At 53.3% G+C, this 27,863-nt stretch overlaps 9 protein-coding genes across 9 annotated transcripts; 4 read left to right on the plus strand and 5 right to left on the minus strand.

Annotated features, from left to right (window-relative positions):
• Nucleotides 1-2,601: 2,601 nt before the first annotated feature.
• Nucleotides 2,602-3,077, plus strand: J4E92_000673 (uncharacterized protein; the record flags this gene model as incomplete). Its single annotated transcript, XM_051492088.1, has 3 exons — nucleotides 2,602-2,641; nucleotides 2,695-2,772; nucleotides 2,830-3,077. 3 exons carry the CDS (start codon nucleotides 2,602-2,604, stop codon nucleotides 3,075-3,077), a joined length of 366 nt encoding a protein of 121 aa, XP_051357600.1.
• Nucleotides 3,078-3,338: 261 nt separating this feature from the next.
• Nucleotides 3,339-4,321, minus strand: J4E92_000674 (uncharacterized protein; the record flags this gene model as incomplete). Its single annotated transcript, XM_051492089.1, has 2 exons — nucleotides 3,339-3,883; nucleotides 3,991-4,321. 2 exons carry the CDS (start codon nucleotides 4,319-4,321, stop codon nucleotides 3,339-3,341), a joined length of 876 nt encoding a protein of 291 aa, XP_051357601.1.
• Nucleotides 4,322-5,017: 696 nt separating this feature from the next.
• J4E92_000675 (uncharacterized protein) lies at nucleotides 5,018-6,214 on the minus strand (the record flags this gene model as incomplete). Its single annotated transcript, XM_051492090.1, has 2 exons — nucleotides 5,018-5,387; nucleotides 5,586-6,214. The coding sequence occupies 2 exons, from the start codon at nucleotides 6,212-6,214 to the stop codon at nucleotides 5,018-5,020; spliced, it is 999 nt and encodes a 332-aa protein (XP_051357602.1).
• A 1,574-nt stretch (nucleotides 6,215-7,788) lies between these two features.
• J4E92_000676 (uncharacterized protein) lies at nucleotides 7,789-9,766 on the minus strand (the record flags this gene model as incomplete). Its single annotated transcript, XM_051492091.1, has 3 exons — nucleotides 7,789-8,037; nucleotides 8,392-9,653; nucleotides 9,706-9,766. 3 exons carry the CDS (start codon nucleotides 9,764-9,766, stop codon nucleotides 7,789-7,791), a joined length of 1,572 nt encoding a protein of 523 aa, XP_051357603.1.
• A 675-nt stretch (nucleotides 9,767-10,441) lies between these two features.
• Nucleotides 10,442-11,602, minus strand: J4E92_000677 (uncharacterized protein; the record flags this gene model as incomplete). The annotated part of the gene is made up of 1 exon (XM_051492092.1): nucleotides 10,442-11,602. One exon carries the CDS (start codon nucleotides 11,600-11,602, stop codon nucleotides 10,442-10,444), a length of 1,161 nt encoding a protein of 386 aa, XP_051357604.1.
• A 604-nt stretch (nucleotides 11,603-12,206) lies between these two features.
• On the plus strand, nucleotides 12,207-13,347 carry J4E92_000678 (uncharacterized protein; the record flags this gene model as incomplete). Its single annotated transcript, XM_051492093.1, has 3 exons — nucleotides 12,207-12,285; nucleotides 12,356-13,120; nucleotides 13,172-13,347. The coding sequence occupies 3 exons, from the start codon at nucleotides 12,207-12,209 to the stop codon at nucleotides 13,345-13,347; spliced, it is 1,020 nt and encodes a 339-aa protein (XP_051357605.1).
• A 900-nt stretch (nucleotides 13,348-14,247) lies between these two features.
• Nucleotides 14,248-19,577, plus strand: J4E92_000679 (uncharacterized protein; the record flags this gene model as incomplete). Its single annotated transcript, XM_051492094.1, has 11 exons — nucleotides 14,248-14,686; nucleotides 14,756-15,199; nucleotides 15,261-15,874; nucleotides 15,939-15,962; nucleotides 16,027-16,153; nucleotides 17,211-18,180; nucleotides 18,228-18,325; nucleotides 18,374-18,786; nucleotides 18,832-18,837; nucleotides 18,928-19,318; nucleotides 19,372-19,577. 11 exons carry the CDS (start codon nucleotides 14,248-14,250, stop codon nucleotides 19,575-19,577), a joined length of 3,732 nt encoding a protein of 1,243 aa, XP_051357606.1.
• A 2,008-nt stretch (nucleotides 19,578-21,585) lies between these two features.
• On the minus strand, nucleotides 21,586-23,058 carry J4E92_000680 (uncharacterized protein; the record flags this gene model as incomplete). Its single annotated transcript, XM_051492095.1, has 1 exon — nucleotides 21,586-23,058. The coding sequence occupies one exon, from the start codon at nucleotides 23,056-23,058 to the stop codon at nucleotides 21,586-21,588; it is 1,473 nt and encodes a 490-aa protein (XP_051357607.1).
• Nucleotides 23,059-25,842: 2,784 nt separating this feature from the next.
• J4E92_000681 (uncharacterized protein) lies at nucleotides 25,843-27,688 on the plus strand (the record flags this gene model as incomplete). Its single annotated transcript, XM_051492096.1, has 2 exons — nucleotides 25,843-26,307; nucleotides 26,363-27,688. 2 exons carry the CDS (start codon nucleotides 25,843-25,845, stop codon nucleotides 27,686-27,688), a joined length of 1,791 nt encoding a protein of 596 aa, XP_051357608.1.
• Between the last annotated feature and the right edge of the window lie 175 nt (nucleotides 27,689-27,863).

Consider the following 27,863-nt stretch of genomic DNA (forward strand, 5'->3'; position numbering starts at 1 on the left):
GCAGTCAATATTTTCTTGTCTTCTGGTTCAGCAAGATCCAGCAGTCAGTTACCTTCTTGTACTTACAATGGTAGTGACTCACAGTGCAATGTGATCGCTCGTCACGAAACATGTTCACGATAGACCATGTATAGCAGTTGTGGGCAGTAGCAGAAGCAAGCTTTGGTACTCTGCTCTTCACATAATTTACTAGATCTACGACGTAAGGCTGACCCTGACGCTGCACAACGCATACACCGATCTGGCATTCGACCATCTTCTCAGCCTGACCGTTTGGCCTTACTTCCACCAATCAAAAGCCAACGTATTTGCCCAAAAGCCCCAAAAGGCGTTTGTCCAGATGCAGGTTCGACGTACCCGCCGGATGTGTCGAGTTTCTCCTCTTCTCTGCGTTTGTAAGAGCGTCGCTCATCGCCGTAGTTGGTCATAGTGCTGAGCCTCAGGCCTTGGCTTGGAAAAGAAGGGACCTGGAACGTTTGTCGGTAGGACTTGATACGCTGGCTGCTGAGTGCAGGAAGAGAACTAACATATCGTCGGCTGGAAAGTGGTCTCCAACGCCAAGACGCCACTAATGTTTCTATCTTGTTGGAGACTGTGGCAAGGCCGGGTACCGAACTCGCGAAGGAGGGCTTGCAACAGGTGCAGGCTGCATTACATCGGCGTACATTGGTGGCCATCCTGACAACGAACTGCTATTCGCGTGGGGTGCAATCTCTGTATGCGCACGTCTATCCTCTCTCACAGCTTCGTGATATGCTGGAGGTACATCTTCCAAGGGTGCTCCTTCATTGTCCTGACCTCCACTGCTCCGCCCTCCCTGGTCTTGTCTTGCTCCAACTAGGTTTCCACCATCTCCACTTCTACTGTTGTGGCTGTCTCTCCCTTGGGCACTTCTGGCTTCGCCGTACAGCGCTTCCGCAAAACGCCGTTCAGTTGCGGCCCCTTCTTCCGCAGCCTGCTGGCTACGCAACTCGCTTAGGAGCATTGGTCTCTTTCTTTCTCGGGCTTGAGAGTATTGGGGACTATAGCAGCATCTCAGTACTGATAGGACGACGATCACTGCAATGACTATGCCGATAATGATTCCAATACGTTTGCCAATCGGCCACCCATACCATCCGTCCGTTCGACAGCGGTTGAATTTGGATTGAATACAAGCACGAATTTGATGTCGAGCGTGAGGTGTGTAGGCTGCGCCCGAGAAAGATGCATGCAACCAGTCTTGGGTCGTTGTAGGGGCAGGAGTGACGGTAGGTTTGGAAGGCGAAACGCCGGTCATGATTGCTGCTAAGGTGGCTCGAAAATGAAGATGGGCGCCATTACATCCAGTAATTCTAACAGGACGAAAGCCATGTTATGTATACCTCAGGGTATCGAGTCGCATATTTGCAGCTTATACTGGTTAGGGACACCAAGCATCGTATTCCTATCGATCAAAACGCCACAGCGTATGCAAAGCTTGGGGTTTCCATCTCGTGCTTCCTAACCGAGCTGGTGCAGTTGCAGGATTGGCGGGAACATCATGTCATGAACCTGCAAGCGCACTCTGATCAGCCGCGTGACCTTGAGGCTGGGCTCTCGTTGCCCGAACACCCGGATGTCAGCCCTGTGAGGCTGATTTTGGCCGCATATCCGCTTGCTGACTTGGATGCGTGGTGTCGCGCTTCCACCGATTATTATGCCAAGCCGGAGGAGATCTGAAGTGGAATCTTATCGCGGACCTGCCATCGGAAAGACCTGTGCCAAAGATGGTGTCGCATGTTTGTTTTGTATCGGAGGCTTTGCTTGATCGGGGATCTTCAGATATTCAGATATTCTCGTTTACTAGCAGTGCCAATGAACGTGAATCCAGAGAGAGAAGAAGCGCTGACAGACGCTCGCGTCTATGTGTATACCAACTTGCAATGTCGACGTTCGTCGGTGAGATTGGAAGCCTGGTTTCAGAGGTGGCCTAAAGGTACGGAAGTCTAGGAAAGCAGCAGGCATCGGCGGCGCATAAATACGTTTCTGTCGACTGCGTAAGATATCTTATCCCTGGCCAAATTGTATACTTGGCCATGCTTGAGCGTTGCAAGATGGACCGAGGAAAGGAAAGACGTGCCGAAGCTCAACGCATCGCGGCAAGGCTGGGTACATCATAAAGGGCGACAACGATCGCAGATAGAACAAAACGGCATACAACGCCACAGAAGGGCGCTCATTGCTAGACGCGATAGGCTATGGGTGCAAGCTTCCTAAAGACAGTCAAGTCCTGCGGCGCGTTCGTACCAGGTAGCCGCCAACCTTACGCGTCAGCGTCGCCATGCGCCATCCGGAGACATCCGCGCCACACTGTGGCTAGCCAATCAGCCACACGATCATGACGTTGAAGCATGAGCGCTCAGTAAGGTTTACGCATGGGCGTGATGGCCTTTAGGTTGTTTATAAGACCTGAGAGTCCCCGCGAATAGCTAGTCGCGTACCTTTACCAGCTCGAGAAGTCACACAGTCCGGCGTGCGACATCAAACGCAGACAAACAGTCATCACCTGTGCAGACATCAACTATCGCAGCGCATAACCAAGTACATCACTACAGCGCGAAACAGAAGCCAGTCACAAACATGATCAAAACGCTACTCTTGATCCTCATCACGATCTTCAGTAAGCCTTTCCCCTTCCTTCTTCCAAGTAAATCCCAGCTAATCCATCCACAGTCCCACCTCTCGGTGTCTTTCTCGTAGCGGGCTGCGGCGCCGACTTCTTCATCAACCTACTCCTCACAATACTGGGCTGTAAGTATCTTCTGTCAAACTGCTCATGAGACATGCGCTGACATCTCCTACTATTAGACTTCCCCGGTCACATCCACGCCTTTTACGTCGAATACGTGTACATCAAGCGACGCGACGAGATACGCGCGGGCATTTACAACGCGCGTCCTGCACCAGGTGTGTATAGCCAGAAAGTACAGAATGGAGGACACAAGAGCGTGCCTGTCGCGCCTGCGCCTGCGGGCGTAGAGGCAGGACATGGGGTTGTGCCGGCACAGCAGGGTTACGTTCAGCAGCAGCCACAGGGATATGGAACGGTGCATTAGGTTGTGAGTAGAGCAGTCGAGGACCAGGTCCCACGATAGAACAGAGAGGTCGTCAGTCTGATAAGATGTGTTAGTCGCATTCAGAGGGAGAGGGTGTCTAATGGGCTTACGCTTGACTTTTGTGATCACCATTCTTTTCGCGTTGTTTGTAGCACAACTAACTCACTTATCTTGCTTCACGCTCAGGCTGCAAGTGATCATGTCCTTGACATTGCTCGTAGTATTGTACATACATGTACAGTGTGAGACGCTCTCGTGGGTCTACCTCTTCTTGCCCCTGCCCTTCTTCTTGCCACCCATCATGGCCGCTGCAGCCCCGGCACCCTTCTTCTTCTGTCCCTCGGACGTACCCAGGGCAGCCTTCTGCCTGAGGTACATCCTGACGACGTTCTCCACGCTTCCCCTGTCGTGCTTGACAGTCCTCATGTACGTCAACCTGGCGCGTCTTGCCCTCTTGGCCGCCCGCTGCACAACCTCTATGCCCTCTACCAATGGGCTGTAGACCTTGTACCACATCTCCACACCGACACGGGTAAGCTGGCCGCGCAGGAGGATAGCAGTGTCGGTACCGCGACGGCGGATGTTGATGCATACGCCAGCGAAGGGATCGCCGGTGCGTTGGCGCACAAGTAGGATATCGCCGACTCGCGCGCATTCTGGGTTGTCCTTTGCGAAAAGGCGGGTTCGTGCTCCGGTGGGGTCGAGGAGGCTGATCTGCGAGGCGTTTACGGCTGAGATGGGGTTGGGACAGGTTTTCTTGATGTTGAGCGTTGTGGGCTTGAAGACGGGTACGCCGAATTGGTGGCCTGTGGGATAGAGTCAGCGCTTTCTTCGTCGGGAGATGACTGCCATGTGCCATTGCAATATCTTCCAGCATGCAGCCATATGGCCAGGCATCGAGGGGTGGCCGTACTCAATTGGTGGTCTACGCTCTTCTGCTTCATCACCGGCTGCCACTTGGAGTCGATGGGCTTCTTCTGTTTCCGGCGCTTCATTCTCACGAGTTCTCCGCCTGTGAACTGACCATCCTCTCCGTATAGACGCGGATACAAGGCTCTGTGCAGCCGCTGGCTGAGATCCGGCTCCTGTGTTGACAGCCGCTGCTCACGCCTGGCGGGCAATATGGGCGTCGTAGGCGCTGCATCGGCGGCGACAGTCTCGGTGCTTGCGAATCGTCTACATCGCACGGCTCGGAAGGCGACTCGCTGGGCTGTAGCCCGCGTGCAGGGTATGACGGCTGACATTGGCGGGCGGAGTTGCAGTCGTCGCCGCATAGAGTCCAGCTTCAGGAAATTCGACGTCGCTTATGTCAGCAATCGTCCGTCCCGCATAGCCCAATTGCCTGGCCCCCCTTCACAACCACATGCTTCACTAATGGCCTCGTGCAACTCAACTTGGCAATTGTTCGTATTTGTGTATCATTTTCATCCTGGCTACAGTTCAAACACCGTCGCAATGCACCGATCGTAATCGGTGTGAACCTAGCCCGTACACCCACATCGCTTCCATGAAACAGTCAAGTGGACATCTCCCTAGTGGAGTGATTAAGAAAGGACTAACTTTTGAAAATGCAGATCACCACCGCCCCTGGTATACCGCAGTGTATGCACACGCTGAAAAAGGCAGCCCAAACACCATGCTTGCGCGATGTCGAGCGAGGAAACCACGTGTGGTCAAGATAACGACATGGACCCGCAGAAAGAGCCCGGGATTGCCGCCCTAGGCATCCCATCACCATGCATTTTACCGCTTTTCTACCCCGATACTCCAAAGGAAAGGTAAGGCCAGACGCCGTTGAGATGCTACCGTCCGACGCCGAGGGAACCAAGTGGACATGTCGAACCGAAGGAATTAGAGTCGCGCCTGGTTGAGCTGCTCGCTTAGACCCAAGACAACGTTGGAATGCTGAAAAATCTCGCCCTGGAAGATGAAGCCAGCCGTCAGCAATTGATCTGTTCAAAGTCGATCTCGATCTCTCTCCTAGGCGTCTCTACCTCTTCCATCCAAGTGAGACCGTTGGCAGCCTCTTCCACAGGGAACACCTCCTGGGCATACTCCTCCATGGATCGGTTTCCCTCCCACAGTTCAAGGGATACCTTGGGAACGTCTGGCTCAAGATCGGGTCCAAAGTACGGTGCGCCCTTCTCGCCCAGTGTGTACTCCAGCGCGGAAAGGTGCTCCCGATAGCCTGTGGGTGTGGGCACGTTGATCATTATGGGGCCCCGCTTGTAGCGGACTGGTCTCCGGAGGCCCGTACTGAATGCTTTACAGACTTCTCTCGGGGTCATTGACGCAAATGCAAGCGGAATCCTGAGTCAGTCAGTACATAGTCCAAAATTACACGTGCCCTACAGGTATCTTGTGATGCAGCCACGTCATGGCAGCATGCGAGAAAATAGCGGAAAATTTTACAGTCGACCACCAGTGATGCTAAGCCACCAGATCGAACCACTGTGGAGACTGTCCGCATGATGTGGACCGGGATATGCAGATGCAGAACACGCTTACCGCTTGCCATTCCACTTTCGTGGACCTTCCTTAAATAGTTGGTAAATAGCTGGTCCTATATCATGTTCCGAGTCCAACCAGGGCAGAGGCTGATCTGGGTGGAATGGTGCTTGCCAGACAAAACTTCCATCGTACTGGTGCTCCATGCGGAATAGCGGGAAGTCGAGACCGGTAAAGTTGTTGTGGTAGATGCCGCAGTAAACAAAGGTTGCTGGCAGGCCGATTTGGCGGATGTACTGTTCGACGGTGAACTTGGGTGCCCATAGTGGTAGTGATCTCCAGTTGTTGCCAAAGACTGAGTGGTCGGGCATGCTAGAGTAGATGTAGTGTTGGATTCCGGCCTTCTTTGCGGCATCGGCAAGCGATCGACCAATCGAAACCTCGTCTCCCCAGTGCGTGGTATTTATGAATGCGCATTGCGCGCTCTTGAACAGATCGTCGAGAAATTTCTTGTCTTCCAGCGCGCCAATATAGACAGTGACATTGTCCAATTCCGACAGCTCCCGCGCAACTATTCCGTTCAAGTCTCGCATCTGCGCTCGTACTTGCCATCCTAGTGCGGCGGCCACGCGAATGAAGCTCGCCGATTGGCGGCCATTGCTGTTGATGGTAACGACGGTCCTTTGCATTCGTGTATCCTTGAGCGAGAATCTTGGGCGAAAAGAAGTGCTTTAGAGAAATTTTTTCGCGGTCCTGTGGAAGTTGCGACTTTCGGAAGGGTGGTTGTGGGTATATAAAACACAAACAGGGCCAAGGCGCGAGGATACCGGGCAGTCGTCACCTGGGGCTCCGGGAAGTAGGCAGTAGCTCAATGGCGGGTGAGGGTGAGATAAGGACTTGGTGTAAGGGTAGTGGTAACCTTGGGAGGGATTCGGTTCGGCGGCGTCAGCGATGCCGGTTCGGCGGGCAGATAATAACGTGCTTGCGACGCACAAAGGTGGTCAAGCCTCTGATAGTGCGATCGATGGCAGGCACGTGAGTCGCTTTATGCAGGGTTGCGCGAAGCTAGTCGTCGTGTTCTGAGGTTGAGGTTGCGGTCCGATTCCTTTACCTTTGACGTAGACACACGCAATGTTTAAAGAGCAGAGCTACGGTCAAAGACGCCGACCGGAGAAACAGGAGAAGCTCGAAACGAGCTGTTTTTTTGTATGACATTACAGCCAAGTTTGGGCTCGTCATTTGCATTGCTGGGAAAAGCCTTACCTAATAGTCCACCCGCAAGGGCGAATAGGCTCCGCTTGACATCGCGAACACCTGACCGCGGCCACTACTTACCACAGTTGGCCAGCGCAATATGCCCGTAGTGGTCCACTCTATCACTCGAGACTGTTCGAGTTGCTCTACTGGGCCATGGCGGAACAATCTCGCAGAATCGCCTTTCGTTTTTCGACACGCCATACTATGCATACACAAGCGAGCAGCGTGCACTATCATCCGACTGCAACGAGCTTGGTAGGCTAATTCATAGACGAGCGCTCCACATTCGAATCTGCTCGTAACGCAGAGAAATCGATGAGGGGCAGTGTCTGCGAGTCAATGCGGGGATACACTAAGTTCAGGGACCGCGAATGACGGATATATGGAGCCGTCAGAAACCGCTGCGCTGTACACGTTGCTGAACTCGGAGCCATCTACCGTCACCTGTAGGAAACGTGCTATCAACGGGTTACCCCGAGTGTAAGGGACATCACGGTGTCGGTTCTTGGCACAGAGATTTCTTTTACTAACTGAAACAAGCTCCCGAGGTCTCCATGCCTTTAGCGGGACGCCCTGGTCGATGTACATCTTCAATCTATATGCGGACACGCACTTGAATAACTTCCCCACACGCATGGCGGGTCTATCCAGCACCATCGTTTGGTGTATACCTTCATGTCCACGTCGACCCCGGCCATACCAGCGTTACTGCACAACTGCGGTCGACCACGAGTGCTCCTATCAGCGGCAAGATTCCGAGTGGGTTGCGCTCCATGATAGCAGCCGGGATATTGTCGCGTAACTCCAATGATTCACCTCTGTCAACGCCGCAGCATTCGTCGGGCTGATTCCGGTGCGTCACCAGACTCTGGGGACCAACGTGCCATATATGGCGACATTTCGAGGCGCCATGCATCCATCATATAGACAATTTGCTCGCTAGGCTGCAGCCAACAAGCAGCCACAATCAACCGTGCTCCCAGCAGTGCTCAACGTGCTGCACATTTCAGCCAATCACACGGCTCCAAACTTCAGCGTTGCCGTCGCCCTCTGACGCATGCAGCTTTGCGGCACTGACTTCATCGCTGTGAAGATGGGCTCCTGCGTCGATTAATGTCTGTACGTGATCTGGTAAGCCAGCCGCTGCGGCCAAGAAGAGCGGGGTATTTCCTGATCGGTTTCGAAGATGCACAGAGGCGCCTTGGGCCAGAAAGTCGCGCAGAATCTCAACGTTGGGGCTTGTTGCCGCAAGATGCTACACCGGCACGTCAGCAAGGAACGCAATCTCGCTCAGACGGATTAAGTCGCTCCAGAAGCGAATGCAATGCGGTGATGGGCTGGAAGATAAGCGACTGCGTCTCACCGCACTACTGGGGCACAACTGTGAGCTGTTTGGCTCTGTCCCTCTGAGCCGGCGGCGTCTCGTTCCTTTATCTTGATAATGGTGTATGCGTTACGAGCCGTGCAGCAAATATGGTGCAACCCTTCCGATACCGGCTCTCGCATGATACAGGAACAGTGAAGGTCTCAAATTGCGTGCTGTTGTTGGAAGGTGACTCGGAGGGCAGAGATAGTCATAAGGATGCTGAGTGGATGGAATGGCACTTACTACAGGGCTGTTCATTTGATAATCTGCATCGTTCAACAACCAGCGAGGCTCTCCTCGAATTATGTCTTTTGTCGCTTGCAGGTCGCCCTTTTGGACAGCATAGCCGAGCGCTGTGAGACTTGAAAGCTCAGGGGTAAGGACACCACTTCTTGACGGGTGTTCGAAATGTGTCCTTGTAGTCTCAGTGAGCTCGCCACGTAAGGAAACGGACATGCGCTTCGCAACCTCTTCGGGGGTAGCATCCGGTAGCGCAAGGAGGTATGCCAGCTTAGTGAGCGCTGCCTCTGAGGTTAGATCCTGGCCGAAAACGACGCCTGCACGACCGAGGTACGCTCCTGGGGCGTATAGAGCGCTGACACTGCCGCTCAGACATTGTGTTACATTCACAATCACGATCCCTCTCTTTACCGCATCCGCTAAACATCGCGTCATTGCGCTGTCTGGTCCTCCGGGGGTATTTCCGGCTCCAAAAGTTTCCAGTACCAGTCCTTTGAGGCCTTCCAAGCGTAGGACTGCATCTACCATTGCAGGTGTAATACCTGGGAACACACGCAGGCAAGCTACGTGTGCTGTATCCAGACTGGTTTGTATAGTAAAAGGTCTTATATCGACAGACCTATGAACGCGATGCCACAGGACATTCGTCTTGGTAGATGAGACAGTAGCCAACGGTGGTAGATTGGGGCTACCAAATGCGTCAAAGTCTTCTGCAGATACTTTGGTCGCGCGATTTCCTCGGAACAACTTGAAGTTGAAAAATAGACACACTTCCGGTATCATAAAATGTCCAGCAATGATCAGAGAGTTCAGGAGGTTGTCCTGTGCATCGGTTTGCAAGTTCATCATTGGCGCTTGAGATCCCGTCAATATCACCGGCTTCCCCAGATTATGGAACATGAAACTCAACGCCGACGACGTGTACGCCAGAGAGTCTGTGCCATGCAAGATAACGAAACCATCGAAGAGTTGGTAGTTTCGCTGCACCGTCCGGGCAATTTGATCCCAACCAGTGGAGTCAATAGAGCTACTATCGAGCAACTTTTCAAATTCGAGCACGCAGTATCGCACGCGGCGATCATAGGTGCTGACTGGAGTTCTAAGACTTTGAACGGCTTTGCGTGTGCCCTTATCGTCGGTAACAATCTCCAAAGGCTCGGGGTACGATCCATCATTGAAGACTGGTCTGGGTGCAAGTCCAGCTTTGAGGAAACCCCGCGCAGGTACCAGTCCGTCTGGAGATTTGCGCATGCATATCGTGCCGCCTAGTGAGGTTAGTACAGACGAACACATAATGTCCACTCCATGAATATATACCCGTTATGACGATCAAGACCCGTGACTCTGGCAGTTGCAGCTCGGGATACTGGTCGTCCATCTCGTCCACGCGCTAGAGGATCGAAGTTGTCGTAGGGCTTATCTTTGTCAGGCGGAGACTTGTGGATGCGAGCAAGCTATTCGGTGCGAAACAAGCAATGCTGTGAGTGGTAGCTGGGTTCTGTCGATCGAGATCCGTCTGACAAGGTAGTGCCTTTGAAGGTTCGTCACGATCCGGTACCGCACAAAGCAAAAAAGATAAGAGCCACCTTGGGACACAATCTTGGCAAGATAGCGAGTAGCGTAGCGCAATTCACTCGCAGCGATACCTACTGACCATCGGAGAAATGTTGCAAATCGTCGTGATCAAGTTGCCCTTTCCCATCGGGCCGAAGTAGCAGGTTCGACCATGCGACCCACCTTTAGGTATTCTGATTACCCCTACAAAACCGTCCGTATTACCCCTTCGAAACTCGATTCTATTACCCCTACGAAACTGAAAATTTGCATCGCAAAGCCAGGTCTGATCATGCTCGCGTTAAGAAGGCCCGCAGCTGCATGGGAACCATCGGCTTAAGAGATCCACGCGTTACGTCACGAAAACCGCAAAATTTAGATGCGTACAGTACCACGTGTGAACGCGATTGGAAACAGTATCTACAGTACCACTACCGCATAAGTCTCTGTCATGTCTGCGCCTTGCACTACTTTGACTTTCATCAGCCTGGCCCAGACCTCACGATGCGCCCTTCGCGGCTTCCTTGGCAGCATTCGCACGCGCCTTCTCTAAAGCCTTGACTTGTTCCCAGTTGTTTTTCACCCACTTGAGCACAGCGTCTTTGTTATCCGCCGATACAAATTTGGACCAGATTGTAGGCTCACCAAGGTTGGGCTCAGACGAAATGCGCGGCTCGTTATCCCGGAACACGACCCAACGCCTCAAGCCCTTCAGAACGAGAGCGAGAGAGTTGCTCTGTATTGGGACTGTGACTTTGATCTCCTTCCAGAGCTCTTCTTCCGCCGTCTTGAGGTGATGATCCCTCATCATAGTGTCGTACTCATCCTGCTTCTTGAAAACTGCAAGAGCCTCTTCCAGTACTTGCTGCTTAGTCCACGTGTTTGCATCACCTCTGTCGGGATGCGCTGGCATGTAGTCCTCTACAAAACGCTGGTACATGGGCCGCTTTGCTTGCCGGGCTCGATCGTTGTGCTTCTCGACACGCCCTTGGAAGATTTTGTGCGAAAAGAACCTCCCGCTGGAAGCCCAGTCAAAGAGATCGTCTTCATCCTTGAACCCTGACCAGTATTTTGCGACATCCATGCCGTAGAAAGCGATCGCGAGATTTGGATCTCTTGTGAGAAATAGCAGTGCTTTCTTCTTGTTGTATGGCTCAATCTCTTCGACTCGTACATGCAGGCCCTGGTCATTGCAGGTGAGACCCAGCGGACGATGAGAGACGCCAATGATTTGCACGAGGTCAGCGTCGCCTTTCATGAAGCGCGTCCATTCGAAGAGCTCAGCGCTTTCCGGGGTTTCATCTCCAACTGAAAGTTCGACGTCGACTTGCACGTGTGCATCTGGTATTTCGGGATGTCGCACCGCGTAGGAAGAGGACCCGCCGCGTGGGAGATGGATATCGGCGTCGAGAGTCTTCTGTATTGCTGCCCATATCCCCTCTTTGGTGTTGGGTGGCCGAATGCCTTCTACCAAGAAGTCGATGTCCCCATGGTCTGTCTTGGCTGGAGCGTCACGCGGGACGACAACGCGTACGAATAGTGTTTCCAGAAGGCCTTGATACTGCGCGGAGAGCGTCTTGTACAGTGCTGGTCGCAGGCGAGGGACCTTGATGGGTCTGCCGGAGTCTGTTGGAACATTCGCGAACGCGAGACCTCCCATGGCTACCTAGGTACCTAAGTAGCGAGTATTGCGCAGATCGTTGTCGGGCCTGGTAGAAGCGGATTGCGTGTTGTTCTCGTTGGACCCTGATTGCTATGACTACAATCGTCGAACAGAGGCAGTAGCGAGCTTATATGGCACTGTGGGGTGTCGGGTGTTGCCTATCGTGAATGTACCAGAGCGCACTGCCACGAGCGAAGCTGTGGCGGAGTGAATGAAAGCAAGTCATCTCTGTGACTCCCAGCCCCCCTAAGGGCCTTCTGCTGACGTGCCTGCCGCGTTGAAATAATCACGATGTAGATTGATTTTCCGCGCCATAGAACTTCGCGTCGGTCTATCGTGTCGACGAAGCAGGACATATAGATGCGTTCTGCTGCCAAAAGGGTGCAGAAGCCGGGATGAGCGTGTGCACGGGTGCGTGGGGCCGAGCACCTCCGCCTTTTTAAGTGGGCCCCGTCGCGCAAACATCCCTGCAGCAGTTCGGAAATTTTATAAACAATGCTCACACGGCTGAAGTCTTTCGTCATTCCACCAAGATTTAATGTCTGAAGTGTCTGATTGTTGCTCACCCGGCGGCAGCTGCTCGAAACCCATGGATCACCAAATGAATGAAGTAGACGTCGCTCGCTTCGAGGAGCTTGCGGCTCTTGAGCACGAATTCGAAGACGTGGAAGAGGAAATCAGTAAGTTGCGATTCCATTTCTATCACGTCGCGTCTCGAGAAAGGAAGTCGCATTGCTAACCCCATCGCAGTCCGCCAAGCCGAAGCTCTGCAGGGCCCTCTCTACAAGAAGCGCGCCGACTTCGTAACAAAGATCCCGCACTTCTGGTCGCTCGTCTTCGAGCAGGCGCCGCCCGAGATCGACAACTTCATCCAGCCCACCGACTCCAAGGTTTTCGCCGAGTGTCTCGATACTTTTGAGGTGTCGCGGATCGAGCTCAATGACCCCAATGGCTCCCCGCGCAGCTTCTCGCTCAAGTTCGGCTTCACCGACAACGAATACTTCGAAGACAAGGTGCTCGAGAAGAAGTTCTGGTTCAGGAAGACCAAGGACTGGCAAGGTCTAGTTTCTGAGCCTGTCAAAATCAACTGGAAGAAGGACAAGGACCTTACCGGTGGTCTCACGGATGCGGCATACAAGCTGGGCGAGATGAGGAAGAAGTTGGCAACCGACACTGCCAACGGCGTTGCGAGGAAAGAGGAGGCCAAGACTAAGGAATATAAGAACCTGGCCAAGAAGATCGAAACAGCTACAGACGCCTCTGTTAGCTTCTTCGGTCTCTTCTCTTTCGTCTCCGGCTATCGCTGGGTCAGCGCACAGGAGTCAGCACAGGCTGCCAAGGAGGAGAAGGAGAGGTTCGAGAAGATCAGGCGAGGGGAGAAGGTCGATGACGAGGATGAGGCTGAGGACGAAGAAGACCCGCAAGACTACCAGGAGATCGAGGTCTTCCCAGGCGGCGATGAGGTTGCTACCATCCTCGCCGAAGACATGTGGCCTAACGCTATTAAGTACTACAGTACGTGGCATGCGCTCAACTACTCTTCATCCCGTCGCTAACGGATCACAGAGAGCACATTCGACGAAGACGAAGACGACGAGGAGCTATCCGACTTGGATGTCATGGATGCTAGTGACGATGATGACGACGACGACGAACAAGAACCAGTCGACATTCGCGCATTGGTGGGCAAGGGTCGCAAGTCAGAGCAAGAGCCGCCCTCGAAGAAGCAGCGCAAGGCTTAAATGAAACGAGTCACCATAAGCTCCTTGTGGACTTCTTCCCACCTTCGTCATATAATACGGCGAAGACCATATACCCGGAGAACCTAGTGACGTTCTGCTAGGACTCTTTTACGTAGCGATGAACTGAATAAACCTCCTCGGTCAAGCCCGACAATTGCATAGTAAAGGTGCGCCGGGGCAAAACGACACAATCCCCTTCTGTGGCATCCAGAATCTTTGTGTCCTCCACCCGCAGCACCGCTTCATTGTCAAATTGCGTCCTTTCGTCCCGTGTTTCCTTCTACCGATCTCACCAAGCTCCGGTCGGCGGACCGTTCATGCCTTCTGTTCTGCCGCTCACCTTACTATCTGGGTACACAGCTTCGTACGACGTCTCTTGGAAGCTCAACAATCAGTCAAGATGGTTGTTGATTCCCCGCAATAGCTCCGTGCATGGCTTCGAGAAGCTTTGCCTCCACCAATCAATCGGCAGCAGCCTCGATCTATTCCTCTTTCGGCACGGAAATTCACTCCGCCAGTTCCGCTGGCCTGCCCGTTGATGACGTTTGCGGTCTTGGTGCAAATCCTCACGCTCGAGCATTCGGTACCGCAACGAAGCTTGGAGCTTACATTAGCTCCTTGGAATCGACCAACGATTGCCTTTGTAGCCTTTTGTAATCCACTATATCGGGTGCACAAAGATGATTTTGAGCACTTTCTTGAGGGGTACCATGCACGCCGAGCTCAAAATTTCCGGGTAGGCTCCATCGATCAAAGGTTTCCGTCAGCGGGGAGCACAATGAAACCACCCGGTATGATGCGGATAGATCTAGTAGAGGTACATAGGTACTTATTTAAATGGTCTCTGGATCCGTTCATAGTGGTGCAACATCTCGTGCTATTCCACCTTGACTCTTCAAGATGGATCAATTACTGTCGGTCTTGAGCCTTCTTGTCTTCGCCGCTCCTGCCACTGCCCAGAGCAACGGGACAGCTACTATCTCTTATGTCTTGCCTTCAGGCTACAGTACCTCAAGCTTCAACGCCTCCGCACAGCCCACAGCCTATACCCGCACTGATTTCGGACCCAATGCACTCGCCTCGCTCTGGGACATGGTGGGGCCTATCGCTACAGGACCCATCACGACTACCGTTGAACCAACAGCAGAGCCAACCGCATATCCGCAGCCAGATCCTCAATACTATCACGCTCTTGTAGGAAGCGGATATCCTGAAGTACAGGGCTTGAAGCTCCCCGAGAACTTCCAATGGGGCTTTAGTTCTTCCGCGTATCAGATCGAAGGCGCGGTTAAGGATGAAGGCAGAGGACCCAGTATTTGGGATTTGTTGGCACACCGGGGTAAGTTCTGTCTACACGATGTGCATGTGAGACATCATGATAAGCTGACTTCGTACCTGTATTCTGCAGTTCCTAATTACGTGGCCGACAATACGACTGGCGATATCGTGGATCAGCATTACTATCTGTATAAGCAGGATTTCGCCAGACTAGCAAGTCTAGGAGTCAAAGCCTTCAGCCCTAGCTTTTCATGGCCGCGCTTTTTCCCCTTTGGACATGGTCCGGTTAATGAAGAGGCCATTGCGCACTACGACGACGTGATCAGAACCATGCACGAGAATGGCATTCATCCAGCGGTAACGCTCTTCCACTGGGACACTCCTCTCGCCATATTCAATGAGTACGGTGCCTGGACTGACCGCCGCGTCGTGGATGACTTCTTCAACTACGCAAAGTTCGTCATTACACGGTATGATGCCTACGTTGACGAGTGGTTTACGATCAATGAGCCCCAATACTGCAATTGGCAATACGCCGGGTATCCGGCAGGTGAATACTACCCAGCGCCAAATGGTAAGTCTCTTCATACGAACTGCATGTGAGACATACACTGACTTCGTATACCACGGCTCAGGCGTTACAGGCGGCAATGAAGCCCGCTTCCTTTGTGGCCACCATACACTGCTAGCGCACGCAAAGGTGTCCAAATGGTACCATGAAGAATTCAAAGGACGCGGCCGCATGACCTTCAAGAACAGCGGCAACTACTACGAGGCCAACAGCACAAAGCCAGAAGACGAAGTTGCACGCCAGCGGAACTTTGACTTTAGCATTGGCTGGTTCGGTGGACCATGGACTGACGGTGACTACCCGCAATCGCTCAAAGATACACTTGGCGACCTCTTGCCCGAGTTCACACAAGAGGAAAAGGACATGATCAAAGGATCGTGCGACTTCTACGCCATCGATCCCTACTCCAGCTTCTTAGCTTTTGAGGTCGATGGCGGGCTGGAGTCGTGCACGAGCAACCGGTCACACCCCTCCTTCCCTGACTGTGCTGGTTCAGCAAGTGTAGCCCCTAATGGCTTCCCCATTGGTCCTGCCGCCGACCCGGCCATGTCGTGGTTCTACTCTGCGCCTGCCGGCGTGCGCCGCTACCTCAAGCACATTACTCAAGTCCTCTTCCCATCGATCCCGGACATTGTTGTGAGCGAATTCGGGTTTGCAGAGCCTTTCGAAGGGCAATGGGTAAGTTCTGACTGTACGAAGTGCATGTGAGACATATACTGACTTCGTACCTCTACCTCTCTAGTCTTCCCTTAATTCGGCGCTTTGGGTAAGATCTCCCATGTACGAACTGCGTGTGAGACATACACTGACTTCGTACACCGTCATTTTAGGACTTGAAGAGAGCGGACTACTTCCAGCAATATCTAGACAACATTTTGCTAGCGATTCATGTGGACGGCGTCAACGTGACTGGAGCATGGGGGTGGTCCATTCTAGACAACTTCGAGTGGGCGCTTGGTACGTCGGTCAGGTTCGGAGTGCAGTACGTGAACTACACGAGTCTTGAGAGGACACCCAAGGCGAGTTTGTTCCAGTTCCTCAACTGGTTCAAGGAGCATGAAGCGGGCGGGAACGCGACGATGAGGGTGTAGAAGAGGTATAGGGTAGCAACAGTGCTACTGTGAAGTTGGAATCAGAATTATGATCATGTAAATCATGTCATATTTGAACAATCTGTGGTTTTTGAAGAACGTGTGATGTTGGTTGATGGATCCGCATGACAGCGCGTACCCTGTTCCACATGACGTGTTGCCCTTGTCTGTAATGGCCGGAAGGCAGCCTGGAGCGAGGCATGACGCGTCGACGGCCACACAGACGCGAAAGCAGCAAAGACGAGCACTTGGGCGTCCTTGTGAGTCGTGCCGGCCATGGTGCGGGCGTTAGCTCCCTTCCTTATCGCGCGATTAGGTCCCTTGTGACAATGCGGATCCACCCGAGCATCTTGGTGCGCATGCCTGCCTGGGACCATTCCACGCAACATGTTGTGACGATGCCGTTTGAACTGACTGAATGACTCAGAGAGTGGACATTTCCACTTTGAATGCTTCCTGTGGTGTAATACTTGCGCCGCTTTGGGCCATCACTCGCACATCGTGGCTGCCACTTGGCACATGAGCTTAACGCATCCGGTTGCACCTAGGTCCCCAGCTACGGACCTCAAACTGCCAACATCCATCAAGACGACCACTAGAAGCTCCCACGGCGTGCACACGACGACTATCGGACTTCCCCTGTTTGGCGCAGCTCGAGCGTTTGTGATAGCATTAAAGGTGCCCGGCCCCAACGACGGCATCGTCATTGCTCGGCTCGTGACATCGCCAGCTGCTCCAAACCTCCGAGCTCACCTCCGCAAGCTTGCCCACCTCTCCACCGTCTATTACGCCGAATCCACGCGCACTCCAGCACAGCGCCTCGCCTCGAAGCTGCCTATGCTCTCTCCCTAATCCCCAAGCCAGCACCCCTCCAGGCACGGCGCTGCCACCAACCCATACCCGCGTCATCTGCGGGTAACCAGACCCAGCGTTCGTCCTGGCAGACGAAATCGCCCCAAACCCTCCCTCCCCAGCCGCCTCCGACCACCCATCCACCCCGACGTCCCCCGCTTCTTCTTCCCCAGTCATCTCTGCCCCCTCCAACCAGCCTGCACCCGCCGCCCGAGCCTCCGACCACGCATCCGCTGCCGCTATCCTGTCATCCGAACAGACTACAGCCGGAAAGCGCAGGCACAGCTTCTCTGCGAGCGACGACGCCGAAGACGAGCCCCTCACCAGCGGCACCCGGGGCAGCTTATCCCGCCACATCTCGAAGCGCAGGCGCAGACAGGAAGGGAAGATGCGCCTTGATAACGACACCTCCAAATCCTCACAATCGCCCTCGCGCAACTTCGCAAACGGATCGTCACAGTCGTCGGGGCACAGATCGCCCCTGGCCAAGGGCGCGAATGGAAGCACACACGGGAGGAACGAGAGCAATGGCTCCTATACGAATGGAGGTCCGGTAGCGAACGGGGGATCAGTGCCTGCAACTTTCTTTGGCCATGACAGGGAAGAAGTGACGCGGATACTGATACAGAGTCTGACCGACTTGGGCTACCACAGTGCTGCGGGCGCACTATGCAAGGAGAGCGGCTTCCAGCTCGAAGGGCCCACAGTTGCGGCATTCCGAACTTCGGTACTGAACGGTGATTGGGAGGAAGCCGAAGAGCTGCTGTTTGGGTCAAATACACACCACACCGGTGGTGGTGTTGGTCTAGACGCTCCCTACGGAAGGCCCTGGGGAAAGTCGACATCTCAGCCCAGCTCGCAGCGTTCTACAGGCTTGACTCTAGCCGAGGGCGCAAACCGCGAGGTGATGCTATTCTGTCTGAAGCAGCAAAAGTACCTCGAGTTGCTTGAACGGAGAGATCTGAGCAAGGCACTTGCGGTACTTCGGCAAGAGTTGACGCCGCTTCATCGCGATGTGGGAAGGTTACACGCGCTTTCGGCGTAAGTATCATCCTGCCATCAGACGTTATCCAGCTAACGCTTCGCAGGCTTATGATGTGCCAATCTGCCGAAGACCTCAGAAATCAAGCTCAATGGGACGGCGCTCGCGGTGACTCACGGATGCATCTGCTTTCTGATCTTTCCAGTAAGCACCAAGTCCCAGACTATGGCGATTCATACTGACATCCTGTAGAATCAATTTCGCCGAGCATTATGATCCCGGAACACAGGTTAGCAGTACTGCTAGATGAAGTAAAAGATAGCTGGATCGCAAATTGCCTATACCACAACACCGCCGCGTCACCGTCTCTCTATCTCGACCACAACTGCGAAAGGGATGACTTCCCAACAAAGGCTGTTCTTGATTTGAAACACCACACGGGTGAGGTTTGGTACTTGCAGTACTCAAACGACGGCACAAAACTTGCATCTGCAGGCGAGGACCAGACAATCATTATCTACGAAACCCACACATACAAGGTGTTACATCGACTCGCAGAACACAGGAAATCTGGCGTCGCCCATCTTGCTTGGAGCCCTGATGACACAAAGATAATAACATGTTGCTCGCAACCAGAAAACTCGGCACGGATATGGGATGTCAAGGTAAGGCAGCAAGATTGCTCTGATAGCTCCGACTAAAACTAGCAGACTGGGGTATGCATACAATGTATCAACGACTTCACCTACCCATGTACCACGGCGGCTTGGGATCCGTCCGGTACACGGATTATTCTTGGATCACAGGACGACAACATGGGCTGTAGTGTTTGGGACCTCGACGGGAACCTCAAGCACAACTTCGCCGATGATGGGAAACTCCGTGTAAACGGCCTCGCATTGTCATCCGATGGCCAGCGATTAGTTGTCATTACAGAGAGCGCGATTGTCGTGTTCGATTATGCCACTTATGAGAGGATTGCCGAGTTTCAGCTTGATGGTACAAAGTTGACGAGTGTTACGATCAGCCAGGATTCACGGCATATGCTCGTTAGCATAAGCCCGGATCAGATCAAGCTCATGGAAATCGACACTGGGGATGTAATACAACGCTTCGAGGCACATGCTCAAAAGCAGTTCATGATTCGATCAGCGTTTGGCGGCGCCGATGAGAACTTTGTAGTCAGCGGCAGCGAGGGTATGTTTGTCTTGTCTTTTCATGCAGGATCATTTGCTAACACACGCTTTCAGATTCACGAATATACATATGGCGCTCCAATGGCCTCCTTATCGAAGCTCTCGACGCACACTCCAACGGCTGCGCCAATAGCGTAGCCTGGCACCCCAAGGATCCTACTACATTCGCTTCTGCTGGCGATGACAAACGAATCAGGATCTGGAAACCAGCTTCCGCGTCACCAATGCCATCGAGTAGCAGTAACGGTTATGCAAGGTAGAATGGGCCGCTCACCTGGTGTAATTTGCATGTAAGGGTTCACGTGTGGTTTGCGTGTGATGTCCTGTACGATGGCTTGTTTTGTGTTCTGTTGCATCAACTTTGGCGTCAGAGGCCCATCTGAGGACTCACAGCATGGCTTATTCTTGGGTATGTGGGCTCTAGTTAGCATTCATCGGGCAACCTGTGCTCCCCCTTCGGTATGATGTACGTTATTCATTAGACGCTATCTCTATGGGATTGATTATCTGTTCTTGACTGAACGAATTGCTATAGATGCAAATGTACCTGCAGTTACCCAACTTCTCACCTCCTCCGTTACGTCCCGATCTCCCTTGACACAACTACGGCCTCCCTTTCTTTACGATATTCCGCCCACTTCATCCCTATCTGCGCGGCATCCACCGTGTCATCCGATTTACGCTCCCATATCCAAGACACCCCGTTCCCACCATGTCTTCTCGCAACCCTCTTTTCACCCACCCATAACTCCTCCAGTGCTTCCACCTCACCGAACGCTAACCTCGCAACATCATTTTCGGCTGCGACTCTCCTCCTCTCGTTCCCTTTCCACAACGCCTGTCTTGCTTGTTCCGTCTTGCATTCCATAACCGCTCGTTTCCACACCGCTCGATACCCCATATCAAGATATTCGATCTTGCTGACTTGCAGTGTCTTGAGCTGTTTCAAGCCCTGACCCAGAGCACGCATGATTAGCGCGACATCGGATCGATAGCAGTACGACTCGCTACGCAAGACAAGATGACGAATATTCGGAAACGTTGTCGTGAGAAAGGTAATTTCGGCCAGAGACCATGCCGCACTTCCATCGAAACTCCGTAGTCCCACTGCATACTGGAAACATGGATCGTCGGCCTCCCTTCTCAGGCTAGACCGCGGAATCATCTCGAATAAATCCTTCAGCTCGGTATACTTCTCCATTGCACAATCCTCACCATCGCCCTTCCCCTTCACCACCAACGTCTGCAGATTGAGACAATGCTGCACTAAGAACGCAGCACTGCTATTCACAACCAAAGTCTCCACTCCCCTCAACTCAAACCCAGGGAACCGGGATGAAAGTGAAGAGTCGGTGAACGCAGCGGAGAAGACATCCAGACTTCGGCTCATCATCCTCACTTCCAATCGCGTTAGCCGCGGTAACGAATGCATAAAGGTGAATAGATCAAGAGCGTCGCTACTGGATACGTAGGCGCCGGAGCACCACCACCATAGACTGCCAAACATGTCGATTTTGAGCGCGCGAGCTTGGTGAAAATGTGGTATCAAGACGTCCGTGTCTAGGGCTTTGAGCGGCGCGGTAATGCGTAGGGTTTTGAATAGTCGTGGAACGAGGAGGGCGTGGAGACGGCGATTTGCTAGAGAGAGTTGTTTCCATGGAGTCGCGCCGTGTTGCTGGTGATGGCGGTCCAAGAAGTCGCATATGAGTAGTAAGACGTCATCGCATAGGTCGGGGAGAGTGAGTGGCTTGTGTAGTGATGGGAGGAGTGTTGGGTCAATGAAGCTGTCGACTCGTGTCTCTCTTGTTTTGGGTGTCATCTTGTTGTTCTGGTCTCAAGTTTGAAGAAGGGCGTGGTTTTGATGTCTACTCCATGATGCTTGATACCGTCAACGAGAGCGGAGATGGAAGTGAGCTAAGCAGCTACCCCACGTTTTAATGCACACTTGATACTTGAAGAGGCTAGTTGAGTTGAAGCTCTTAGATTGTCCAATCCAAAAGAGGTAGCCACTATAGGCCGTCAAAGGCTGTAAGTAAGGCTTGAATTGTTCTATACTATTGCATCGAGCTATTTACTTGTTGTCGTTAGTCATTATCATAAAACGTTATTCATCATTGCGTCTTTCGGAGCAAGAGTCCTACTCAAAGCACAAGCATCCGCCACTCCACTTTTCGTACACTTTCAGCTCCTCCTTGGGTATCTGCGATATGTAACAAACAATTTCAAAGGAAGTATTCAACGCTTTGGAGATGCGAATCGATCCGATTCTCAAATGACGCGCACTGCTGCTTTACCTTTCCCGAGGGTTTGGGATGATGATATCAGCATGCTTCTGAGACGGTCTTCGGCTTTTGTCAGCTCCTGCCGGCTGTTCTGGTCGAGATCTGACGGCCGGGGCCATGGTAGCCACGCCTTTATAGAGTCAAGGGTACCAGAACGTGCTCGTGATGCCGGGAGACTGCGCATAGACGCTCCGCGTTGGTGTGAAGGGGTTCTGCGTGGTGTTGCAGTCTGAGGCCGTCCGTTGGATGATCCATTGGCGTCCTTGCCAACGTCCTGCATTGCCGACGATGTATCGAGCGATAGCTGTTTCGAAGCTGTAGGCGCGGCAATGGTGATTGCTGGATGTGAAGACGAGGTGGACGCATGGACTGCCCAAGCGGGCCCTGAGTTCTGGGCTTCGATCTGTTTCGAGCTGCCAGCCTCTTGGTCTCGGAAAGTATCGCCATCTATGGCTTTCCTCTTACCACTCCCACCACTGATGACGCTCTTCAAGCTTCCGTATGCTGATTGACTACGCTTCTTACTGCTCTCGGCCCTACCCTCTTGCGCCAGGCGCTCGCTGGAGCTGCTCGCTTCAGGCACTGCCATGAGTGTGTTGTCTGCGGCAGTCCATCCTTGACTGATCCTATTCAAACGACCTCGGCTGGCCAATGCTCCTGTACTTGCAGCCCACCCCGACCCCCCGCTTGTTATTTCGCCTTGTGGGGGTAGGTGAGAGTCGTACTCGTCGGCAAGACTCATTCTGCTTCGGGCGCAGATCTCGGCAATGGCATCGATGGCGTCTCTGATCTCAGGGTCCACCGCGCGAAGGATGGCCGAAAAAGAGAAGTCGTCAGCGGAGGGTAGCTGCTCGCTCCTGCCTGCCAGACCGGCTGACAGGGCCGACGCATGTGTCTGCCCATTCATGGCGAAGGAGCGTGGCGTGTTGAAGCCGGAGCCAGAGCGTGATGCGTGCCGCGAGCCTGAGTATGTGCGTACCACCACGGGCTGGCTGGTGACGGTGGTCCGGCTGGATGTAGACTTTGCAGACTTGCTCTTGGAGGGCGAGGAATGGAAGGCGGGGGCGTTCAGGGCGCGCAGTGCAGCAGACTGGGTCGGCGGCAGTGTGTTGGTCAAGGTGGTAGTCGCACTGGGCACCGAGCCTGAGCTCGCCGTCAAGTCAGACAGGCCCTCGGGAGCATCTAGTGGTTGCGTGTGGGCGAGGACGGGCTCGTCGGACAGTATAGGCTGGGCACTAAGGGTGGACGTGGTGTTGTTCCCCAAGAGGGTCGAGAAGACGCCCAATGGTACCGACTGTCTGGTGGTCGTTGCAGGCGTTGCAGGCGTCAGTGGGTGTGGGATTGCACTCGACTCGGCGGTACCTGAGCCATGTTGCTCACAGTCGGTCGGAGGGGCAGCGCTGTGCGGGAGCCGTGGCGCCTGGAAGGGAACGCGCGGATCATTAGACATGCCGGCCATTGTTGTGGGTTCTGGTTCCGTAGCTGCAGGTCAATGCATTGCCGCTATGCGACGCCGTCTGAGTTGTTGGGTGAGCTGCCGTGATCGAGGAGATGCGCTGGCGCCAAGCTTGGCGGGTTATTTTGTCCCACCCGCCTTCCATCATTGGGCCATTGCCGCTTCACCCTACGCAAATTCCGACATATTGAACGAGTTGCATGCCACTTGGGATCCGACACCCAATTGCAAACGTGCAAGACTGGGGATTTTCTTGTTGCGCCTAAGAGGCGTCTCACTGGCTTGACACCCCAAGATCTCTCCGACGACAATCTAGATATCCCTGCCGCTCGATATCTGTCTGTCTTGCACGACTACGTGGTAACACATGTGGACCCTGCGCATGGAAGCGCATCTGCCTCGCAGCGGTACTCCAGATCTCAAAAGAGCATCCCGTCGTCTGGCTTTTCGCCTTCTATCCGCTGCGCGCGCACCAGTTCCGTTGTCTGCCTGAGCCTGTCGCTCAACCAAGACACCAATCCACCTGGCATTTCGTCAAGTATCTGTATTTCAGCCTTGACGTTAAGCATCAGCATTGTCTGTAGCTCCTGCCTCCAGCCCTTCTCGGGACCCTCCTCGGCGCACAAGTTCCACTCCAACATTCGCGCTGCTTTGTTGCGGTCGCGCGCCGTCAGTCTCATCAGGCCTTGAAGTTGAGATTTTGTGCTCGTCTCTGTGTGCACTTCGCCTAGCGAAGTCCCGCTCATGTGGTGACTCTTTACACCGAGCCAGCGGATGTTAGGCAAGCCTGGTGTGGCTGTATCCGTGGATGTAACGTCTTCGTGCGCAAGACGATAAGACCCATATTTGTACGTCGATAGTATGGCGATACCGTCAGGATCAAGGTCCATCAGAGCATACATGGGGATCTGAGAAGCCTTAGCAGCTAATTGACTCAGAAATTTCCGTGAAGCGAGGTCTGGATATCCTTTCGCCTGTCTTGGCTATTAGGTGACATTGGCAACAGACACGGTCAGGCTTACAGTCAGTATTGTTCCGCTCGAGCCCAACGTGTGCCACCGTGGTGAACTCATCAATGACCTAAAGGTCGCCTAGGTATGCATTAGCGGTAACATAAGTGACCCCAAAGCATCGACCATACCTCCTTTTCGACAATGAGAACCCATTGCACGTCTGTCAAGTCGAGATTGTCGTTGTCGTTGACACTGGGAACGAGTATCCCCTGCTGATGTGTTAGGAAGGTATCACTGAGCCAGCACGCTCGTCAAACCTCTTTCTCGCTCATGCCATTGATATGATGACCATCGTTTCGAGTCAACCTAAAGCCGCCCGCCAGCAGGCCTTTCGCGGCGGCAGTCTGGTATTGGCTATCAGCTGTGCTTCCAGAGAGACGACCAAGACAAGCGCACCACGTTCAATTGTGATCTAGTGATGCCGAATGTACAAGCCAGGTCATCCACGTATCGGTCGACTATCGACTGCTTGATGAACAAGTCTGGATGTCGATAATACATGTCCCTACCTCAAGTCAGCTTTTTGTTGTTATCATACAAAGGCAAAGCTGACCTCTTCGTCATAACGGTACCATCGACGAGACCGGCATGGACAAGCTCGAGTATACGAACTAGTACAGCTACACGACCATTAACGTACTCAACATGTACAAACGATCGGGTTCACACACTGAAGTTCCATGCCTCTTGCGCACTTGCTCCTGGAAAATTGATATCGCGTTCCTTCGGTTCGGGAGTCTGTTCTTGGCCGTCGGCTGTGGCAGATCGTCTGCGAGACAGAGCCGCACGGGACTTCAGCGTGATAGTTAGCGCTTCATGATCCTCTAGCTGAGCATCCACAATCAACTCTATCATCGCTTCAATACGAGCGATCACCCAAACTCTGCACAAGGTTAGTCATAACCCGCTCAGAGTGAGAGCGCCTGAAGAACCTGTCGCGTATGGGTCCTAGAGCGTGCTCCTGATGGTGATACCGAGGTGCTTCCTGAACATATAGCGCTGTGCCATTGGTTGAGGTTGAGGATGAGCTGTTACACACATCCCACGGTATATTTTCCCGTTGGGAAGTTGCAAACAGGAACTCGTCTTCTGAGTCCTCCTCTTCCGTATCACTAGGAGCGGCCTGCATGTCATGTTCACCAAACAACATGTCATCGAAATCGCTTGTATCCATGGCGAAGTGCAGAGTGGCGAATGATGGTATGGAACCTCGCGGATACTGGGTTAGCTGCTAGCAGGTATGTGGCCGACTACTGTGAGTTCGATATAGCAGCCATAGAAAGCGTGGTTGGGGCGTGAGTGCTGCGAGACGGCAGGCACGACACGTGCAGGATACACCAGCAAACGCAGTTCTAATCGCGCGTTTATCACTAAGCCCATAGCCTCAAGATTCGCTTTAATACTGTCCGGTTCACGTCTTGCACGAGTACAATAGTGGTGCTCGACGTGTTGATGTTCGCGTTCGTTTCGCAGTAACGCTAAAAGGAAATCAGAGCATGAAATCGCTAAAGTATACGCCATTCGAGCAATTGCACCCCAGTCGCACTTTCCCGCACTAGGCCCACATCAGCCCACTAGTCGTTCGCGGTTTCCACGCGCTGCGCGTCGCGCCTTCGACCTTCGCGTCTCCTCCCGCATCAACGTCCGCTACCGCAACCACGCTGCTTGTTCAACGACAACAACCTCTTCAGAATTGAGCGTCGGCCCCCTCACTATCGACTCGTGATAGACCTGCAAAGTCTATCGGCTGCACTTTCAGCAACCATCGTACACTATGGAGGACCCCACACCCATTGCGCCGCTGCCCCAAAAGCGTCCACACACCGACGACGACGATGCCGAGCCTACCGTATCAACTCCGTCAAAACAGATTCGATCAGAAGCCTCTACGCCCCTTTCAACCCTCTCGGTTCAAACCCCGTCACCCCTGAAGAGCAGCGCTCCGAGTTCAACCGCCCCAAACAGCAGCAATGTCTCTGCTCCAACCCCTTCACAACCAGCCAAAAGGCGCAAGTTGACGTCACAAGAGAAAGAAGCCCAGCGTCTAGAAAAGGAAGCGAAGGCCAAGGCGCGAGAAGAGAAGAAGGCGCAGAAGGAGGCCGAGGAGAAGGTCAAGGCAGAACAAAAGGCACAGAGAGAAGAGGAGAAGCGCAAGAAGAACGAGGAACGAGATGAGAAGAAGCGTCTGAAGGAGGAGGAACAGCAACGGGTAGAGGAGGAGAAGGCAAAGAAGGCACGAGTAAGTCGACCATCGTCCTTGTAGTACGACTCGAACAGTGCTAACCTTTGGATAGTCCCAAATGAAGCTCAACGCTTTTTTCGTCAAGCCAAAGGCGGGATCAAGCCCAGGACAGGCCGTGGTAGCTTCATCCCAGAACCCTACTGCCTCGTCCACATCTTTACCTAGCACATCCGGAGTCAAAACTAATTTGGCCCCTCCATCCCCACAGAAGAACATCGTCAAGAACGCTCAGTCAGACTACGAGCGATACTTTCTACCGTTTAACCTCCCTCCACATACGATCCTCGCTCCCATAAATCCTCTGCTCGACCATCCGGAGCGGCTGGAGGCTGCGCGAACACGGCTAGAGAACCTTATCGCGCACAACGGTACCGGTACCGAGACCATCACACGAGAGACCCTAGTATCTTCTTTCCCGCGACGGATTCGACCAGCGCATCGGACTGCGACCATCGCCGAAGTTATCGAACGTGTGAATGGCTCATCGGACCGTCCCATCGATTTGACTGTCCACAGAAGCCCGTTGGAGATGCTCAGAGAGATCCCAATGAAGTACATACACTTCTGCAAGGATGTACGTCCCCCGTATTATGGCACCTATACCAGGCCTTATACCGACGCGGAAGCTTCTCGGCTCGCACGAAACCCCATTGCCAGGGTCCGACAGGACACCGATTATGACTACGACTCTGAAGCAGAATGGGATGAACCCGAGGAAGGAGAAGACCTTGACTCTGACGGCGAAGACGACAACGAAGAAGATGCAGAAGACGACTTGGACGGTTTCCTCGATGATGAAGAAGACCCACAACTCAAACGGCGACTCATTAGCGGTGATTTAGTTCCTGTCAGCACCGGCTTGTGCTGGGAGGATGCCGATAGGGTTTCCAGGTTGAACGATGGTTCAGATGCTATATGCACCGACTTCAAGGGGTTCTCAATGGGGTTTCTGCTGGATCCGCAGATGACTTCAATCGATCCGTTTTCTACGGCATACTGGGAACCGGATCCTGCGACCATTGCAAGTACCGCCGCTGCTGCGAAGAAAGACACTAAGAGCGCCATGAACCCTCCGCGGGTACCTCTGGTCCAACGCTCTATGAATGGTCTGCTCAACACATTGAACGGCCCACAGAAGTCAACAGGAGGAACTCCAACTAAGCCTGCAAAAGCTAAGCGATTGGTGCCCACCGAGCAACTTGAAGCTTTCAAGGCCGAAATTGAGGGCAAAGATCTGACCAAGATTGGCATGATTGAGGCGCTGAAAAAGGTATTCCCAAAGCTACCTAAGGACGCCATCAGCAACACCTTGAGCGTAGTTGCCGCAAGGGTAGGACCCACCGAGAAAGAGAAGCGATGGGTGCTTGTCAACACCTGAAAGTCTCAACGCTCAACGTTGCGTTCAGCTGGACGTTTCCCTTTTTGCTCTTAATGTACATCAACTTTTCATACATGTCGGTAAAAGCCGACGCCAACTACCTGTGGAATATATGGGATAGTCTTTTAGCATAGCGGGTGAAGGAGTACGGGGTCAAGGCTGAGGTTCAAGGTGC

This window comes from Alternaria infectoria, assembly GCF_024043175.1.
Source record: "Alternaria infectoria strain BMP 0036 chromosome Unknown scaffold_1, whole genome shotgun sequence".
Lineage (NCBI taxonomy): Eukaryota > Fungi > Ascomycota > Dothideomycetes > Pleosporales > Pleosporaceae > Alternaria > Alternaria infectoria.